Genomic DNA, 20,053 nt, shown 5'->3' on the forward strand with positions numbered 1-20,053 from the left:
TGGTTGTTTCTTTCTTCCTTCTGGTTCACTCCATTGATTTGAGTCCCAGTTTCCTTTCCATCACTATTGGTTCCCTGTGCATTTCCCTTCATTTCACTTAGTTTAGCCTTCATTTGTTCCTCTAATTTGTGACTAAAACCAACCAGTTCTGTGAGCATCCTGATCACCAGTGTTTTGAACTGTGCATCTGATAGGTTGGCTATCTCTTGGTCGCTTAGAAGTATCGGCTCTGGGGCTTTGAGTTGTTCTTCTTGAACCATAATGTTTTGGTCTGTTCACACTTGTTACATATGAGAGTCGGAGCCTTAGGTGTTCACTGGGGTGGGGCCACCCAGTGGCTGGGTTGTGACACTGTATGTGGGGTCAGGGTCAGAGAGGGGCAATGGCTCTTGTTCCATGCTCTCTCTTGGATTTTAGTTCCCTCTGCTGCTTCCCACAAGCAAATTGGGCCCCTCTGGTGCCGGCTCCCAGGTGTGTGAGCCTGTGCATCCTCCAGGACCCTGTGGGTTTCTCCAACGAACTCTCTGTGAGCCCGTGAGCCTCTCCTGGCACCTCAGCCCTGATAGTTTTTCCAATTGGTGCTTTTAGGCTTTAATTCCTGTCGCTGGGGCCCTAGCCTGCACAGTGTGTCTCACTGCTTGCTCCTTCGCCTGGTTTATCTGAGTGTGAATGTGCAACTGTGTTCAGCCAGCCATTTTGCACCCCCACTGGGTCCACCCGTTGCCACCCCAAACCAGGGATCTGCCAACCACTGCCTGCGTGCCTGGGTCAGTCTGGATGCTTTTTCCTACGCAACCCTGCTCCGCCAGCCACTGACTCCACCCCTCTTACCTGTCTGGATGAATGGTTTGTTGTTGTCGGACTTCCATACAGTTCAATTTTCTGTGGTTTGATTGCATTTTTGTTACTAAAACTTTGTTGTCTTTAAACTTGGTTGTGCAAGGAGGCACAGTGTTTCCACCTATGCCTCCATCTTGGCTGGAAGTCCAAAAGCCCTAAATTCTTTACCCTTTGTCTCTTATTTACTCACTGTGTGAGTAGTGAAAACTTCCCATTCTCTTAATGTATACGGATGATAATTGTGTAAATATTGTAATGTTTTTCAAAGTTCTCCCACAAATATTCAGGGTTTTTTTGCAAATCACATGTTCTAGTCATATAATTTTAAGTTGATATTGTGAAAATCAGTTTCACTTTTTAAAAAGTCAGAAATTTCTAGAATTCTAGCTTAGACGAACCGTTTGCCAGTCTTCTTTAGCATTGCTTTTCATGGGCCAGGTTGAGATTTTCCTGGGGCCAGACGTCCACTCCCACAGTTTCCCTGTTAGGCTGTTGATTTTGCCATATCCTTACATATCCTACAGAATCCAGCCAGTTACAGTGTAAGTGAAATATTTTCAGTTATGTCCGACCATTTTTACCTCTTCTTTGAACTTAATTTCTCGAAGTTTAGCCCCAAATTGTTCTAGTTTGGTTCAATTGTAATTGTTTTGCCCTCCCAGCTAAATGTAATCTCTCAGTTGTCAAGGATTATTCATTCCATTTGCTCACATAGCAGGGCACCCAAGACACAAGCAGAGACCACAGGCAGGAGTTCCAATTGGATCCAACACTACTGGTTGATTTCCTCATGGTGGCCTTCATTCTCTCTGACCTTTTTAAAAAATTCCATATCATTAACTTATTGAATTATTAGTTCTTTCATTGTCATCTCAATAATTTTTATTTTTATTTAAAATAGAATTACATTACACTTTTATTTTTTTAATTAAATTTATTGGGGTGACATTGGTTAATAAGATTATATAAGTTTCGAGTACACATTTTATTAGCTTCTTTTTTCCTTTTAAAGATTTATGAGCTGAGCCCTATCAGGTGTGACTCAGTTGGGTGTCGTCACACAGAGAGAAAGGTCCCCGGTTGGATTCCCAGTCAGGGCACATGCCTGGGTTGTGGGTTCGGTCCCCGGTCTGGATGCATATGAGAGGCAACCAGCTGATATTTCTCTCCCTCTTTCTCCCTCCTTTCAACTCTCTTTAAAAAGAGGGGAGGGGGTATTTATCAGCTAAATATTGTAAAGAGAAAAAAGGATTATTACAAATAATTGTTCACCATGGTGATTTTATCCAGGCTTTACAGTAGAACCCAAACATGTGTTTTTGTCAGGTCTAAATCATCTCCTGTTTTAAATTTTAGGCTCTTACTCTAAATTATATCTGGTCTGTAGATTCCTCAGAATAAAAGAAAATGCTATACAGATATAATCCTCATTCTACATATTTTCTATAAAAGTCTAAAATTACGTGTCTGCACATGTTGCAAGAATATTTAAAATACCCCAGCATGAAAGTTTATCAGTGTTTAGGAACCTGTACAATTAGATTTTATAATTTTGAGTTTTAAAATTAAGTCCATTCTGTAAAAAGAATAAAACCACCCATTGTGACAGTAGAAGGACAGAAGAGCTGGGCCCCTGAGAGAACGTGAGATGCCACCTCTTACCAGGTGATTCATTATTTAAGACTGGCTCTCCTCAGGAAGTCCTTCATCTGTCTCACTGGCACTGCCCAGGGGTTCCATTCCCCCCACCCCACCCCTCTGCACCCTGGAGGCTGATGGGCCTAAAGGGGGAATCAGTCCCTTTTTCTACCCACCCTTCATGCTAGTCACTTCTCCATTTCTGGGAATACGTGCCAGCGGTGGATCTAGTCTGTCAGTCAGCTGCCAAATAAAGGCTTTTAGAGGACAGTGCTACCACTGAGGATACAAAGCAGCCCCCTCTTTGAGAAACTTACCTTCTGGTGGGGAAGGTGGGCTATTTCACGGGCTGAGCTGCTTACTGCAGAAGGTAGGAAAACAAGATTGCTTCCTGGGAAGAAGGGTCAGTATCTTGTGCAAAAGCCTCTCCAATGTGCAAATTCTGCTGGACCCTCTTTGGGGAGGTCTTTTCATGTACATCCCCTTCCCTTTGAGAATCACTCCCACTGCTGAAAGATGTCACTGATGAGAGCGAGATACTTCTGTGAGTGGTTAGGCAGAAGAAGGGCGGTGAATCATTCTCCTGGATGGTATAGCACATTCTCCTATATGCTGACTGCCACACACTAGAGACAAAACATACGATAGGACCTCATAAATATATACTATCTATTGTACGGGTTTTAAGAGTTAATATAGCGTCAGGGGTCCTTAGGGCTGAAGCCTGTGGAGCCCTCTGAAATATAGGGCTGTTAAATTATGGAAATCCCTTCCTTGTGCTCAGGGCACATGTTCCAAGACCTCCCGTGGATGCCTGAAACCTCGCATGGCACCAAACCCCATAATAACTAATGATGAAACAGAACAGCTGTAACAATACACTATAATAAAAGGTATATGAATGTGGTCTCTTTCAAAATATCTTATTGTGCTATATTCCCCTTTCCACTTAAAACAAGCACTTTGTGGCTTGACCTTTGGCATTTTCGAATTACTAGTATAACTAACTACTCTTGTGCTGTAATAAAGTCAGAGTGACAGGAACATAAGCACCAAGATGTTGCCATAGTCAGTCTGATAACAGATGACTACGAAGTGATTACTGAGTAGTAGTGTCTACAGCAGAATAGACACTGGGCAGAGGAATGATTCACCGGCGTTGGGGTGGGAGGTGACAGTGTGAGATCTCAGCACACCACTCAGAAAGGCACTCACTTTAAAACTTACCAGTTGTTTATTTCTGGAATTTTTCTCTTTTTCATTTTAAAGATTTTATTTATTTTTAGAGCAAGAGGAAAGGAAGGAGAAAGAAAGGGAGAGAAACATCAACGTGTGGTTGCCTCTGGCGCATCCCCCACTGGGAACCTGGCCCACAGCCCAGGCATGTGCCCTACCTGGGAATCAAACATGCGACCCTTTGGTTCGAGGGCCTGTGCTCAATCCCCTGAGCCGCACCTGCCAGGTGGAATTTTTCCATTTAATATTTTCAGACCGTGGATGACTGGGTGACTGAGATGACAGATAATGTGGATGAACATTAGACGAAGCAGCAGGCGGTGGTGACAGTCCTGGAGTGGTGGGCAGGAAAGGGAGCAGAAGCTGAAGAGAAATCTAGAGCATTACCGACTGAACTGACAACAAAAAGTGTGCCCCAGTATGCATTTGGGATATATTTAGCAGTGTAAAGAGTTCTAGAAAAGGGGGGTTAGGGATAATGCAGTGATTTTCTGGAGAGCCTGAGATATTTCATGCCTCAGTTGAGGCTGAGAGATTGGGCTAAGACTAAGCCTGCAGATAGGACAAGTGTTGAGGGACCTAACAGTCAAGAGCAGGTCAAGAAGGCAGTAAGAAGGAAACACAGAGGGCTGACAAATCCATACAATATTGAGTTATAAAGGCTACCAGAAGAGACATATATCTGTATTTATAGCTGGTCACAACTTCTTAGAATTGAGAAATGTAGTGATGTAACTGAAAAAGCAGATACAGTCTGCTTATGATTAGCTCTAGATTTGGAACTCAGAAGGAAGAGCTAATAACTACAAGTATGCTAATAGCAAGTTACATTTGTTAACTACTTTATAGTTTTTAAGTGTGTTTTACATATTGTCCCATTCATCCCTGTCGCAGTTTACATGCATAGAAGGCAGGTACTAGGCCTTAAAGAGTCAGGGTGACTTGCTGTAACATAGTTCTGCTCAGTGGCTGAGCTTTCCTTGAACTCTGCAGCTCATCCCCTTTCCACTGGCAAAGACACAAGCGGAAGTTCTCATCACAGGATTGGCAAATTTTGGAGCACCTGCATAATTTCCCTAATTTTATTTTCTAGGTTCTCAGGTACAAATTAAGCTTTACAGGTTTTCAAAATACTGTGTAAAGTCTTTGACAAAAAAGTAAAAGAGGCAGCAAAATTTACCAAGATTGTGAAAGCAGGTTGATTCTGAGTACTAAATTGACTTTTCTTTATTTGCATTTAATTACAATGATAACATGCAGTGTAAGCAAGGATATAATTTATTCAGGCACAAAAAAATTGGTACATGGTTTCTGTGTTTTCTAACAGCTTGTTCATATGTATCTGTTATGCACTTTAAACTGGTTTTGGTGTTCTTGGTACAACCAGTTTACAGGTATATTGACAAGTATGCATCTATTTCTTCAAGAATTTTCCATAATAGAATATTTTCCCAGGCCAGGTGGGCCTGAAAGCTGCCTCACACATTTAAATCCAGGAACACGCGTTGTGCACCTTTGTACCAGGTGAAAGGGCGGCCGGTGAAATCCTCTGGGATCCTGAGAGGCTGCTTCTCTCTGCCCTGGTTGTTAAGCACCTTCGGCAAGACAGGGACCAAATCTTTCTGGTTGCATTAAATGTGAATGTGGCAAGAGGCAGAACAGGACAGGAGTCAAGATGGTCACTATAGAGTGTCACATGCAAGCAGCCATGGCAGTTTAGGTGCCTCTGTTCCTTCTTCAGTTGTGCACAAATGTATCTGACTGCACTACTGAGTTCGGAACTGCAGACCCTCTGTCTTCCTAGTTTGGGGAATCTCGTGAGTAGAAACCAATTGTGCCATAATACAAAGCAATTTTATAATCTAGAAAAAAATGTTTGTCAGGGACTAGCATAAAGCCACTAAACTCGGAAGCAGCCTGAGAGGGAAGCAGAGCCAGTTTCCAGAGGTGAAAAGTTAGTGTTCTGGCTCCTGCTTCCAGCAGTTTCTCCCATTCAGTGACAGTGGGGATGTTCTCTCTTATCTAGCCATATCTGATCCCATTCAAGGTTTAAAAATCATTACAATAAAAGTGTTTCTGTGTCACTCTGTCCCTGAAATAGCACTGCCATGTAATGTACACTTCTGTTTATTGCAGAGAAAGCAGCAGCTGCCAACATAGACGAAGTACAGAAGTCAGACGTATCATCCACGGGGCAGGGCGTCATCGACAAGGATGCGCTGGGGCCTATGATGCTGGAGGTAGCACACCCCCATCTGGGTTCTGTGGGTGACAGTGTTGTTGATCTTCACATTGTTATATTCACTTGAGGTAGCACACCCCCATCTGGGTTCTGTGGGTGACAGTGTTGTTGATCTTCACATTGTTACATTCACTGGAGGTAGCACACCCCCCTTCGTGACAGGTTGATCTTCACATTGTTATATTCACTTGAGGTAGCACACCCCCATCTGGGTTCTGTGGGTGACAGTGTTGTTGATCTTCACATTGTTACATTCACTGGAGGTAGCACACCCCCATCTGGGTTCTGTGGGTGACAGTGTTGTTGATCTTCACATTGTTACATTCACTTGAGGTAGCACACCCCCATCTGGGTTCTGTGGGTGACAGTGTTGTTGATCTTCACATTGTTACATTCATTTTCAGGCGAATGTAGTTTAAGGATAATCCACAGTTAATTTTCACTCCTAAAATTGAAGTACTGCTTACCTTTTGGGTTTATTAACGTGTCTATCTTATGGTTCCTGAGTCCAGCATATATACATTTCAGATGAATAATATAGAATGAAATTGACTACATTAGAATATAAATTGACAGGGTTTAACTGCCAGCTGAGCTTTCATTTTGGAAAATCATATTCACAAGTCCTGTTAAATTTGATATAGTTTAGTTTGAAATTCCCCCAAATTCTTAGATTTTATATGTTATATACATATGACTTATATATACAGGCTAAAATTTGAGGACCAAAAGGAAGTTTATGCTTTTTATTTAGGCAACTTCAAGCTAGTTTATTTACCTGATAAAGATGAAAATTGAACTAATAGGCAAAACTTTTAAGATAAGCATCACAAATGCAATGGTTGGTCTTCACTGCCTGTTCTTTATTAACTTGAGGAAATTTTATGACCACACTGCTGTCTAGAATTTGTAAAGTCCAGCTTTCCTATTTTATTAACTACTACAGTATTAAGCACTAACTACTGTGCTGTACCTTTTCCAAAATTAAAATTCAAAATGTAGACTATGGTAAGATGAGGAGAAAATATCAGTGAATATATAACAAGAAGATGAGCCCTGAGACATTAATTATTTCAGTTCTCAGGATAATTTACTCTGCTAATGATATGATGAGATTGAAAAGTGCCTCATGGCCAGAAGCTTTGCGACAGCTACATGTATAGAAGAAATTAAGATTTTTTAAGCAAAGGTAACCAAGAATCACACTGTTTTTTTCATTTGGTTCACAAGATGATTCTTACTTTTAGAAAATTTAATTCTGTGAATACCTACCATATAACTGGAAGGTGGTGGGGACACACACACACTCCGTATCTCTCTCTCTCTCTCTCTCTCTCTCTCTCTCTCTCTATATATATATATATATATATATATATATATATATATACACACACATATCACACAAACTCTCTATAGGTAGATATAGATATCTGTGTGTGTGTGTGTATGAATGATTGTCTGATATAGTCTTTGTGTTTAGAAATGACAAAGTTCATTCCCTGGGGCTGGACCCGCTGTCAAAAGACTCTAAATGACCTGTGTTGGCCTTTGCTTATTTCTCATGATTCACTGGCTTGAAATCATCCAACTACAATTTTTAGGGAAAAAGCAAAATACACTTAACCTTATTTTCTAAAGTCAACAAGGCAGTGGAAGGCCAGAGAGTGCTGCTTCCCGCTTGGTTCTTAGAAGCAGATAAGAAAACTAACAAGCTGGACTATTTAGAATTAGATGAAAGAAAGGAGCTAACTTCTGTGAAAACCATCTTGAATTACCATCTTTCTAAATTTTAATTAGAAAATTATAGTAATCTAAGTTGTTACAATTAGGGAATTTTCATATGTCCGTTTATTCTTTATATGGGGGGGGATTAAAGTGGGGTAGAAACTCCTAGGAAGACTTCTGAGGCTTCTGAAAAGAAATGCTCATAGTAACCACAAGACTGTGACTCAAACCCTTTGAGAGCAAGTTCATTAAGTACAGAAATCAGATTGCTAGATGTCAATGGGCCTTATCTCATAAAATCAAACCAACATTTTTTGCTGTTTCAAAAGAGTCTTCTGAGAATTCAGTGTATTGAGCAAGTCCCAGTGTGGCTGGACGTCAGTGCTAAATCTTTTAGAGAGGTAATGCTTGAATCTGGTGGCTTAAGGTTTGAGTTTCAATCTTTATTTCTGTTGACATGTAATAATTTAAACAGAAAACTTGTTTCCATTGAGCTGTTCCTAGGCATAGATGCACACTCATGCTTACATCATAGCATAGTGGTTGCTAAGCAACAAAACCAAATGTCAGCTTTTTTCATCAGAGCATATTGTAATGAGCTTTTTAAAAAAAACAGTTTTAGAAGATGAAACAAATTCATCTTTCAGTTATATTAAGCCACAAATCAGTCTTTTTACCAGGGTACAAAAGCAGTAGGAAGCTACATGTACTTTCAAAAGTGAACTACACGTAATATAATTATGAAAATCCCTGATTAATATGTATCTAAATCAGTGAGCTTAAAAGGAGACTTGGTACATAGGTAATCAACTGACTTCCTGTTGCCCTGCACAGACACACATGCCATACACACACTCACACGAGGTTTTCAAGGATTGGAGCAAAGCTATTTCGGGAGGCAATTTACATTTAATTTTGCTTTGCCCAGCATATGGTTTATACCATTTGTAGAACCTGACAAAATATTTAAGCAAACTAAAACCAAGTGGTAATGATTGTTTTTTGTAGATGTGGGAGCTTTTCGCTGGTACCTTATAGTCAGTTCTAATTTGAGAGAGCTTAGTCTTACGATGAACATTGAATTAAAGATGGACTATGCTCAAACAAAGCTCACAAAATAGGACCCTGTTAAATAATAACAAGGAAAACAAAACTAGGGAAAAATAAACACTTTATGCCCCATCCATGCATGTTATACCAGTATATACATGTACTATTCATGAGGAAAGCAGTCACAAATACATGGCATGGAGAAAGTGTGGTCTACACAGGGTAAACTTCGTGACCATCTTTCCAGGTATGCCTGATCAGTATCAAGCCTTTACTAGTTCTGATCACTCACCTGACAGAACTCTGATGTCAAGGATCAGAAAGGAAAAGGAGGGGTAACTGAAAGAAACTCACCAAACTCCCAACCTTTTGCATCATGGAGGCAAACATGCTAGGACAGAGACTGGGGTAAAGACTGTGCCAGAACGCTCACTGCACAGTCATTCGCAGCATGAGCTGTGGAGACAGGTGCACCTTCATTCAGTTCCAGCTCTACCACTGACCAGTTGTAAGAGCTTGGACAAATCACTTAGTGTCTTAAGCCTCACCTTCTTCCTCTGTAAATTCCTCCCGGAGTTGTAAGTAGTAAAATGACACAAGGTGCTATAAGCATGCTAATAGCTATCGTTATTATCTTTGTTTTCTGAAATGATTCTAGATTCCTCATTTAGGAATCTAGGTACATAAAAAGGCTATGTACCCATTACAGGGAAAATACTACTGTTATTTAGGTGATTCAGGGACCTGGACCCCAACCGTCTGGAGAACAAGTACTGTAGAAAGGCACAGTTAACTTTGTGGTTCTCACTGTTATAAACCAAAACCTTGAGTCCCTTTCAAAACCTCAAGTGTCAGGGCAGCACTGGCCGCATCTGTGCCTAAGGACCCAGTGAAGACTAGCTGTCACTTCAGACTTCTCAGACCCTTCCCCATATACTCCAAACAGCCCAGGGCTGATGTTTCTGGAAAGGTCTGAGATCATCTGCAGTGCTTTTCATTTAAACCCACGCAGCTTTAATGGTAGTAAAATTGGGGGGCGGAGAGGATTGTTTCATTGATCCTTAAACTGAGGGAAGATCATCACTGACCCCTTCCACTGTGTTACACAAGGTACTGTACAACAGTGTGACTTTGTATTGGGTTGATTACATGAAAGTTGTTCTTGGCCCTATGGAGTACATCAGTCTCATTTCGAAAATACAGATAAATGCCTATACACGTTTACTTGGCAATAATTATCTCCCGATAAATTAACAGTTAGAATTTGTCATTTAGTTCATGACAAGAAACCCTGATCTAGGGCCCCCCCTTCAACAACTAAAATGGAGTAATTTCACTGACAGAAAATGTGTTAATTGTATCTGAAAACTAGGAGAAGTGAGAGAGCTTTTCTATCCATGTGTGGATTATATGTTTCCCTTAAAGGGGTCATTCCATTAACAACCGCATATGATTTTATGTTGCTTTCTAACACAGCTTATGTCTTTTCCCTTAGGCCCTTGATGGGTTCTTCTTTGTAGTGAACCTGGAAGGCAACGTCGTGTTTGTCTCAGAGAATGTGACACAATACCTAAGGTATAACCAAGAGGAGCTGATGAACAAAAGTGTATATAGCATCCTGCATGTTGGGGACCACACTGAATTTGTCAAAAACCTGCTGCCAAAGTCTATAGGTAAAGAATTGTCTGCTGGTTCTCTCCTCACTCCCCCCCCCCCCCCGCCTCCCCAACTGTCCGAATTGTCTGGGTTAGAGGGGTAAAATAGAACTCTGTTATGTCAGTGGGGCTGTGGAGTTACTGTGTTAATGTTAAGCTTAAATGTAATGGAGAAAAGAACATCTGCAGGCATTGATCTTGATTGCTCATTTTGGTTCTATATTTAAAATATATGAAAATAATTCAGATGGAACGCACTCATGGCAACTGTTTTCATGGGGTTTGTTTTGTTGTTACTTAAGAAACTGTCAAATTGCCTCCCACTCTATCCAGTGCGGCAACTCTGTTTTGTCCTTTTACTCCATGACTAAGAAGTAGAAGGTCATGAGAAGTTTGAGATTCAACTTATGTTGAGTCCAACTGGTGAAAAAAGGAGTGTATGCATGAGCATATACAACATCTTAAAAAAATAAGGTGGTAAGGAACAAGTGTTGTGTAGAGGGCTCAGATGCTCTCAGCCCCGGAGTCCTGAGTGGCCTCATTCATTTCACAGACTCAGTGGCTCTGCAGTGATTTCATCAGGTGCTGCCACTTAGCTGCCCTCCTTGTCCCTGATTCCTGACTTCCTCATCTCATGCTGGAGATGCTGTCCCAACGGGGATTCTTGAGGGCCGTGTTTTAAAATGGGTGATTCACAGCATAGTTCCACCTTATTTGCTGCTGTGGAATATGTCTGTTCCCACTTACAGAGTGGTTCTTTTTTTATTATTCTCACTTAAACTGATGATGCTAAGAACATTGTCACAGAGAAAAAGAAGTGCGCATTTTAAGCAAAAATAAGGTCAAGTCTTGAGTTAGCAAGTACTTCTGTTCTTTTTCTTAAGACTGTTTATGGTAGCTGGTCTTAGAGTTACCACAGTAAGTAGGAAAAGGTCTTTTTAAATTCCATTGCATCTGGCCTTCCCTGCTATGATAACACTTTATTCAAAATGACTGCAACAGTAATACAGAACATCTGAACACTTGTGTGAGATTCTTCTATTGTATTCTCTAGTAAATAAACAAGAAAATGGAATTTCTTATTTCAAGTAACTGGTATTTTAAAATCTTTTTAGTAATTTTATGACTTCCTTAGAGGACTTATTAATTCACCATTATTAATTCACTTGTCTAACAAGTTCTTTGCCTTACTTTATATTGTGCTTTTTTATACTTTCAAATTACTTATTAACCTGGGTTAGTAAGAATTCTTTTTCCTCTGATTACTCTGTGTAGTCCTCATTATGTAAATAAGCTTGTAAGAATGTTGGTGATAAAATTAACTTCCCAGTAGTCTGCATCAACGGGTATAGTTAGCTCTGGTTCCTTGTGTAGTTCTAAAATGGTTCTTACTGTTAACTTGGTACTGCCTTTTTCTCTCTGGCATTTGTTCCCTTTTTAATTTCTCTACCCACCCACTAGCAGTGTGGTTTCCATCGCATTTGCCATAACACCTGTAACACCTAGCTGTCCCATTAGGTACTTTCTAATTAGTGACTCCTGAGAGTGCAGTAACTTGTCTGCGGTCACCTCCTTCATTGACCTAGTGGTCCTCATATTTTTTGGATAACACCTAATGAACAGTAAAGAAAAGAATGCCAAAATGAGAATTAGGCGTGGTTCTGATTCCAGCTCTTTCTGTGGTGAACATTTGTTTGGACAGTTTTCTCTGATGAAGTTGACCCGGTGATACATAAATACTTTTTAATTCTCAAAATTAGTTATTCTAAGAATTTCTACTAAAATAGAAGAGATGGGAAGTACTTTTTCACTTGGGAAGAAATAAATGACATTAGCAGTGCATCCTCAGGGGTTTTTCAGTCTTATTGAAGAACTATGCATGAAACAAAAAAGATGACAATAGAGTAATTCGACAGCACTGTTAACCAAATACACACTAAAATTTCTGTGGAATTTTTGCAAAGAGAGGTCTGTCAGAGGAGGCAGTGTGGGGTGCCTACAGCAGTTGTTTCAGTATGTAGAGGACCTCAACCTTAGGGCAGGAGCACACTGGGTGGGAGGCAGCCTGACGTTTTAGGGAGGGCAGTAGGAGCAAAGATAACCATGTGGGATTGGACACTGAAAATGAGGGGCAGTGTGAACGATCTGATTAAATCAGGGGCGTCAAACTCGTTTTCACTGGAGGCCACATCAGCCTGGCGGTTGCCTTCAAAGGGCCGAATGTAATTTCAGGACTGTATAAATGTAACTGCTCCTTAACAGTTAAGCGAGAGCTGGGCGCTGCTGCTGGGTAGAAACAAGGTGGAGAGCCAGATTCAGCCTGCAGGCCTTGTGTTTGCCACCTGTGGCTTAGATGGAAAAGATGGAGGTTCTTAGTGAGATTTTGATTTATCAGCTTGAATGGCCTCCATATTCCTGACCACATCAAGTCCAAACCGTTTTAAAGAATTTAATGCATGCTATAGTTCACAGGTGGCAAACACGAGGTCTGTGGGCCGAATTCAGTCCTCTACCTTGTTTCTTCCCTGCAGCAGTGCTGAGCTCGCGCTTAACCGTTAAGGAGCAGTTACATTTATACAGTCCTGAAATTACATTCGGCCCTTCAAAGGCAACTGTGAGGGTGATGTGCTGCCCCCACCCAGCCCCCGCGAGAATGAGTCTGACACCCCTGCATTGGTGACACTTACAGATTTTTGAGTAGGGGGTAATGTCGAAAACTGAATGCAAGTAGCTTTAACTAAATTTCCATGAAATCAAATTTAGAAAAACCCCAAAATAGAGAACTGTAATATTCTAGTAATAAACAGTCAAGGTCTGGACTTGGGGGGAAGGGGGTCAAAATGAAGAGTAAAAAGACATTTTGAAAATCCTTAGAATTTTCTCAAGTTGTTGAAACATTAGGCCAAGATTTATTTTCCCTCCAGTAGTTGGTTCAATATATAAAATAAAATAAGCATATGCTTTCTATTTCATTTTGATAATGTGTTCATAGTGAGCCTAATGTTGTTTTCTTTATAATTTTGGATTGCTTTGCCTTTCTCAGTGAATGGGGGCTCTTGGTCTGGCGAACCTCCCAGGCGGAACAGCCATACGTTCAATTGCCGGATGCTGGTAAAACCTTTACCAGATTCCGAAGAGGAAGGTCACGATAACCAGGAAGCACCTCAGAAATATGAAACTATGCAGTGCTTTGCCGTCTCTCAACCAAAGTCCATCAAAGAAGAAGGAGAAGGTAGGGCACAATCTCTAGGATGTTTTATATATCCATGCGTTTTTTTCTTGAACTGCTTCTTTCACACTTAATCTAAAATTAGTGGTCGCACGAAGAAAAATTTAGAGGCTTTTTTTTTTCATTGTTTCTTTCACCATCTTAAGAATTTTTATGATAAATTTAATTTTTAAGTTTTTAGAACAACTCAATTCAATAGAATTTTCTGCAGTTAACACATTGTTATGTGTCATCCATATCCAGTGCAGCGGCCACTAGCTACACTGTGGCTATTGAGCATTCGCAATGCCAGTAATGCACCTGGGAAACTGAATTTTCTGTTCTATTAGGTTTACATTTAAATAGCCACATGTGCCTTGTGGCTGCCCTATTAGAGCAGCCCTGGTAGTGGCTGAACCTCCGGGGGAGCCTGACTAAGCTCCTGTGGTCATCTGCTGCCAGCTACGGGCCACAGCCCTGAAAAAATGCACACGGTGCAAACAGCATTTTTTCATATACACTAGACCCTTGAACAGCTCAGGGGTTAGGGGTGGCCAACCCCTGTATTGTCAAAAATCCATGTTTAACTTTTGACTTCCCCAAAGCTTCACTAATAGCTTAGTGTTGATTGGGAGCCTTACTGATAATAGTCAATTAGCATATATTTTCTATATTACACATATACTGTATTCTAACAATAAAGTGAGCCAGAGAAAAGAAAATATTATTATGAGAATCGTAAGGAAGAAAAGTAAATTTATGGTACTATATGGATTTATTGAAAATAATCCATGTATAAGTAGGACCTCTGCAGTTGAAACCCATGTTGTTCAAGGGTCAACTATACTTCTAAGATGTTAATGAATTTCGTGTAGTTTATCTATGGCTGTTGGGTCCACAATCTGGTGTAACAGAATGATACTTAGGAGAGAGATAGGAGTGGAATGGAAGGGGTTGTGGACTATAAGCTCTTAGGCTTTTCTCCTTACAGAGAAGCTGATGTAGTGTCCACCCCTGCACCCTCCAAGCAGGCCATTCACAGCTTGCTTGTGTGTCATTGTGTAATATGAGACAGTGCTGAATGGTGCATTCTGCATGCTAGGAGAAGGGGAAGAACTGAGGACTGTCAGTGAAGAGGAACATCATAGGCTTTACAATCAGACAGGCCAGCCCCTAATTCAGCCACCACAGACTCTGACTCTGACCCTGGACAAGCTCCTTGAGCTCTGTGAACATGAGTTTACTCTAGGTTCCTATTAAGTCAATAGTAACAGTAAGAGTATGTGATAAGGATTACATGAGTGTGTCTGAACCATGATTGGCATTAAGTACCAGTTATTTAGTTCTTTTTTAAAAAAAATATATGTAATTTTTAATTTAAATTGTATTGGGAAGTAAGAGTTGTCATAATGATACATAGTTTTTCAAAATTAAGTCCTTAAAGTATTAAATATCAGCTGATTTTTATTCACTTTTATGCAATAGAGTAAGTACTGCTGATTGATCCATCTATGATGATATCCTAAAGCAGTATAGAAAAGATATAGCTGAGCTAATTTTTGTTTTGATGTTAGCATCGTTGGACATTTAAAATCAGATTCTGGATGTTCGCTCTCAGTACAGCGTACGAGTGGAGTTTCTGAGCCATGGTATGCTCAGGTTCAAGACCTGGCTTCACCAAAGTTATGTATGATGTTGAGCAAGTTATGTAAACTTTATGTGTTGCTTTTCTCCTCTGTTAAATGGAGATGATGCTAGTACCTACCTCCTAGAGTTATTAAGAGGATTAAATGAATTGGTAGAAAGCAGCTAGACAGATACCCATCTCATAATAAGTAATCAAAAACTTAGTGTTTACTTTGTTGAAAATGAGGATTACATTTAATTTTGAGATGCCTGTCTAGATTTAGGTTATATTCTTTTTTTTTTAATGGCATATTGCCATCATAAGGATACTTACATTGTTCGGTAGAAGGTATGTCTAGTTTTCCAGTATCATGGTAAACCTGAAACTCAATAGGCGAATCCTTTACAAAGTAGTATGTCAGATTTTGGTTTTCATTATTTCTCTACTTCATTATAAATTCAACTGGTTGTTACTCTCAGCTGTTTAATAAGAAAGGATTCCATTCTTGTCCATCACTGGGTGGCTAGTTTCAGGTTGCCAACGTTGGTGTGGTCGATATTCTTTTATCACATGTGTCTTGTAGCTTCAGCAGTTTATCCCCAGCTCCCCCCACCCCATCCCCAGCCCCACTCATCCTACACAGTAGGTCCCCTCCCTCTCCCCAGCTGCTTCCCACTTCAGTGGAGGAGAGAATAAAGCCAGTGAAAAGCAGAGGTACACAGCATTTGTAACTCTCTCCCTTATTGATTTATACTTGAGTTTGTTTGGATCACTAAAAAAGTCTAATGTGATAACCCTAAGTATCTGCAATTGAAGATTTGCAGTCCTGCTTGATTTGTGTGGCAAGGAGAGTCCCCATGAAGGAAAGACCGGTTCTTCCCTCATCAGAAAGTTTTACTACTCGCCAGGATCTCCAAGGTAAATTTTCTTTTGCAAAGAAGGCCAAGGAAATCATTTAAAAATGCTTACCTATTTGTCAATGCAAGCAATGTGCTTAGAAGGCTAACGATGCTGGGACTAGAGCCTGCTGGGTAAAAGCATTGAGTAGCTGGAGGATGGGACAGGGAGGGACAATTATTTTCACTGCTTCCCGTCTTGATCTGTGTGTTCTTCTAAATAAATAAGTGTGTGTTTTTTATTTAATTATTTTCATAAATAATACATGAGTATGTAGGTATAACGCTTGCTGTTATTTACTAGGCAAGATCACATCACTGGACACAAGCACCATGAGGGCAGCCATGAAGCCAGGCTGGGAGGACCTGGTGAGAAGGTGCATCCAGAAGTTCCATGCGCAGCACGAGGGGGAGTCTTTGTCTTATGCCAAGAGGCATCATCATGAAGGTAAGCATCTCCAAAGGATATTTTTCGTGAACTTGATTTTGCTAAGTTACTGCTTCCTGTGGGAGCTTTCTCTGAAACAGTGACTCCAGAAGTTCACCTCAGCAGACTTGGGTCTGATTATTCTTTGTGTTCCTGTGTATCTGCATCATCTTGCCCAGGAGACCTTGGCATCTGACGGAAGATCTCACAGAAGAAGCCGTAGGACAGAACAGTGTGATGAGGGAAATAGGCTTAGACATGATAATTTCACAGGTGAAGGGAAAGGAAAAGAGGTCATTGTCTTTGATTCTAAGACTTCTAGATGTATAAGGCAATAAGGTACCACCTAATATCAAAATAAATATTATCTGAATCATAACGAAAATATGAAAAGAGGAATGAAATGAATGTTGTGAATTTTCAACTGAGGTGACAATGGGGTTCCAAGCCCTCCTTCCAGATGACCACTGAAGGCTGCCCAGATGTTTCTGAAAGGGCCAAAGAGTTAAAGTGACATGGCTGAGGTCATACGAGTAATTACTGGGACAGCTGGAACTAAACCCAAGGCTTCAGCATCATATTTCAGTACTAATGGCCGCCCTTATTGCACACCTGGTCTTGTCTGGCATTGTTCGCCTTTCCCGTAACTCATTGGTCTTCCCGCCCACGCCCACCATGAAGCAGGCGCTGTGACTCTCCCGCTATAGACAGGAAGGCTGACTCAGGTGAAATGGCTGTTCCTGAGCAGTTAGTGAATGTCAGCGCTGGGCGTTCGTTCATCTGGGGCCCATCCTGCCAAACACTGTGCTGGGCTGCCTCCGGAAGTCTTCCACAGAATCACTTTTCCTCGGGTGCAGTCTGGGTTTTTGTTAAATTGGTGAGAACAAAGAAAAAAAATCCTTTCCTTAGCACTTGCTGAGTACTAAGATGGGAGGGAGAACTTGATCCTTCTTGCAGCCAGGGCAGCCAGGCTGCCTGGGAGGGGCCAGTGTGCCTCTAACTCAATTTGGCAAATTGTCTGCATTTTTGCAGAGAAAAATTGTAACTCATTATTGAAGATTGTGTTTTAGTTTGTCATCTTTGTTCAACATGCATCTGTGACCTTGGCATTTTACTAATAATGTTTATATGTTTAAATGTTATGCTTTTAAGATTGCTGATGCAAAGTGTACATCATAGCTAATGACCTCTCTCCTTTCCCTTAGTTTTTCCCCATCTTATTCATCCATTTCACCTTATTTATTGTTATTTCTTTCAAAATAAGCACCTAAAGTTGCAAAGAAAAAGAGGAAATAAAAAGGCTATATTTGATAGAAATAAATACCATTTCACCAGATCTGGTTTAAAATAAAAGGAATAGTAACAATAAAAAATAAGAGATCACATAAGTAAACATGTCTGTGGGTCCTGTGTAGCAATGCCCTGCATTTAATTCTGTGGCTTCCTGATGCCTTACAGAAGAGTAGCCAGATGTACCTACCAGGCACTATGCTAGGTTTCATTAGACGGAACCCACTGAAAGGAAATTCTGAAATACATGAAATACATTTCATCTAAATGTACAAAGTAGATAAGATCAAGGGTAATCATTTGCATTAAATAAAAATCTACTAGAGGGTCTTGTTTAAATGAAGGGCTTCCCGAAAGTGTCGCATGCACGCTTACACAGGTCCACTTAGTAAACGTTTTTATGTAGATCAGATGGAAATGGAAAATCTTAAAGGATCACATCCAAGGTCAGATAAAATTCTGAAATTATAAGCCATAGGAAACATGGATCTATTATGAACATGGTGTTTATGCTACCTTTTAGGAACATACTTACTGTAGAAGGCAAGGCACACATATGGACAGTAGTTCATTTCCAGCGCTGCCACTTCAGAGCAACTCATGCAAAAGTTGAGGCCATAACAGAAGGCTTAAATGCTGCAAGTAACAAGCTGCAGAGGGAATTTCTTTAGGGAAAGTGCTCAAAGTGAGATTTTACTAAGAAACCAGAATGTATACCATGCATCAGCCTTCATTGGTCTCTGTCCATCCTTGTGGGATGGTGAATGTGCTTCGTCATTTTGGGGCTAGCTATTCAACCCACAAAATTTGTGCTGAGGATTATTTGGTAAAAACATGGTAGTCATCTTAAAATGGTTTAAGAGGTAAATATATTAATATGGCTACTTTTTCTCAATTGAAATATTCTTTTGTTAATATTCAGTATTAGTTTTTAAATACATGTTTTAAAAGATAAATCACGAGATTTTATTTTAAGAGAAATTATTTTAACCTAGTTGATCTGTGCTATATTTTCTGCTAGTGTCTCAAAAATGAACATATCTACTTCTTTATCAAGACATTAAATCAATTCCATGTCACTAAAATTTGTACTTTTGTTGTTTCAGCTTTCTATTTGGCCTTTTTTTCCTCTGAAAAGATTTTTCTGATCACCTTTTACTTCCTGTTGTTTCAACCACAGAAATAGTGCTTCTCATACACTGAGAAACAGAATTGGGGAGTAGTAGTGTGAGATGATGGACTGAACAGTACATAACTGAGATGAATGTTCCGAGAATGCATTTATTGTTACCAGTTTTACTGTAGTACTTGTGTGAGTTTAAAGGGAAATGAAGGCAGATCACATACTTTCAGGATATCATGTTTATGTGTTGTTTTCTAACATTTTAAACAAATCATTGTAAAGCTTGTTTTGAGCTCATAAGTTGTTTGTCAATGCTCTGTTTTACCATGGTACTGAAGATTTTAGTATATGTGCTGCCGAAGCGAGCACCATGGTACTGAAGATTTTAAATAGAACGTACTTTGAGGGTCTAAACTTCATTTAAAAATAACAATATATTGAGTTTATTACTATTTTAAGTGAAAAATAAGTAAAATGTGTGATATTTTGATGTCATGAAATACTACTTACAACTCTGACCACTGGTGGGAAAACATTAAATATACTGGAGTTTACTTCTAGGATTATGTCTTGCCCCGCCCCCACCCCACTGTTCTTCCTAAATGTGTGCTCTGTTTCCTCCCCACCTGGCAGTGCTGAGGCAGGGATTGGCTTTCAGTCAGATCTACCGGTTCTCCTTGTCCGACGGCACTCTCGTTGCTGCGCAGACGAAGAGCAGACTCATCCGTTCTCAGACTACTAATGAACCTCAGCTTGTCATGTCTTTACATATGCTCCACAGGTAAGCTGAGCTCTGAGAAATCACCTTCCCTTCCCCAGTTAAAGGAGATTTTGCAAAAGCAACAAATCATCCTAGAGCTTATCGATTGTTAGACATTTCTGTTGATCAACCAAGGGATGTAAAATGTAAAAATAAATTGCTGTTAACTGTTGGTTTAAAGACAACTCATGATACCAGCAAAGTAGGGCTGTGCTTTGAGTCCCAGCCTGAGTACTAGTGCATTTTTAAACCCATCAGGAAGAACACAGGGTAGCACTAACTTTGCTCCAACGTGACTGCCCGTTACATCAGAGAAGGGAGAGCGACCGCTTCTCA

The 20,053-nt window shown here is 40.3% G+C and overlaps 1 protein-coding gene across 5 annotated transcripts in view; it reads left to right on the forward strand.

The window, feature by feature from the left end:
- The window catches only part of NCOA2 (nuclear receptor coactivator 2), a 290,146-nt gene that overhangs the window by 225,797 nt on the left and 44,296 nt on the right, over positions 1 to 20,053 (forward strand). For all 5 annotated transcript variants that reach the window (XM_053660857.1, XM_053660858.1, XM_053660855.1 and 2 more), the window contains 6 exons: positions 5,851 to 5,954; positions 10,227 to 10,404; positions 13,430 to 13,618; positions 16,038 to 16,139; positions 16,422 to 16,565; positions 19,591 to 19,738. In XM_053660857.1, the coding sequence (XP_053516832.1) occupies positions 5,851 to 5,954; positions 10,227 to 10,404; positions 13,430 to 13,618; positions 16,038 to 16,139; positions 16,422 to 16,565; positions 19,591 to 19,738 (865 nt within the window). The remainder of the gene's footprint in view (positions 1 to 5,850; positions 5,955 to 10,226; positions 10,405 to 13,429; positions 13,619 to 16,037; positions 16,140 to 16,421; positions 16,566 to 19,590; positions 19,739 to 20,053) is intronic.

This window comes from Artibeus jamaicensis, unplaced genomic scaffold, assembly GCF_021234435.1.
Source record: "Artibeus jamaicensis isolate MK-2021 breed Jamaican fruit bat unplaced genomic scaffold, CSHL_Jam_final scaffold_916, whole genome shotgun sequence".
NCBI lineage: Eukaryota > Metazoa > Chordata > Mammalia > Chiroptera > Phyllostomidae > Artibeus > Artibeus jamaicensis.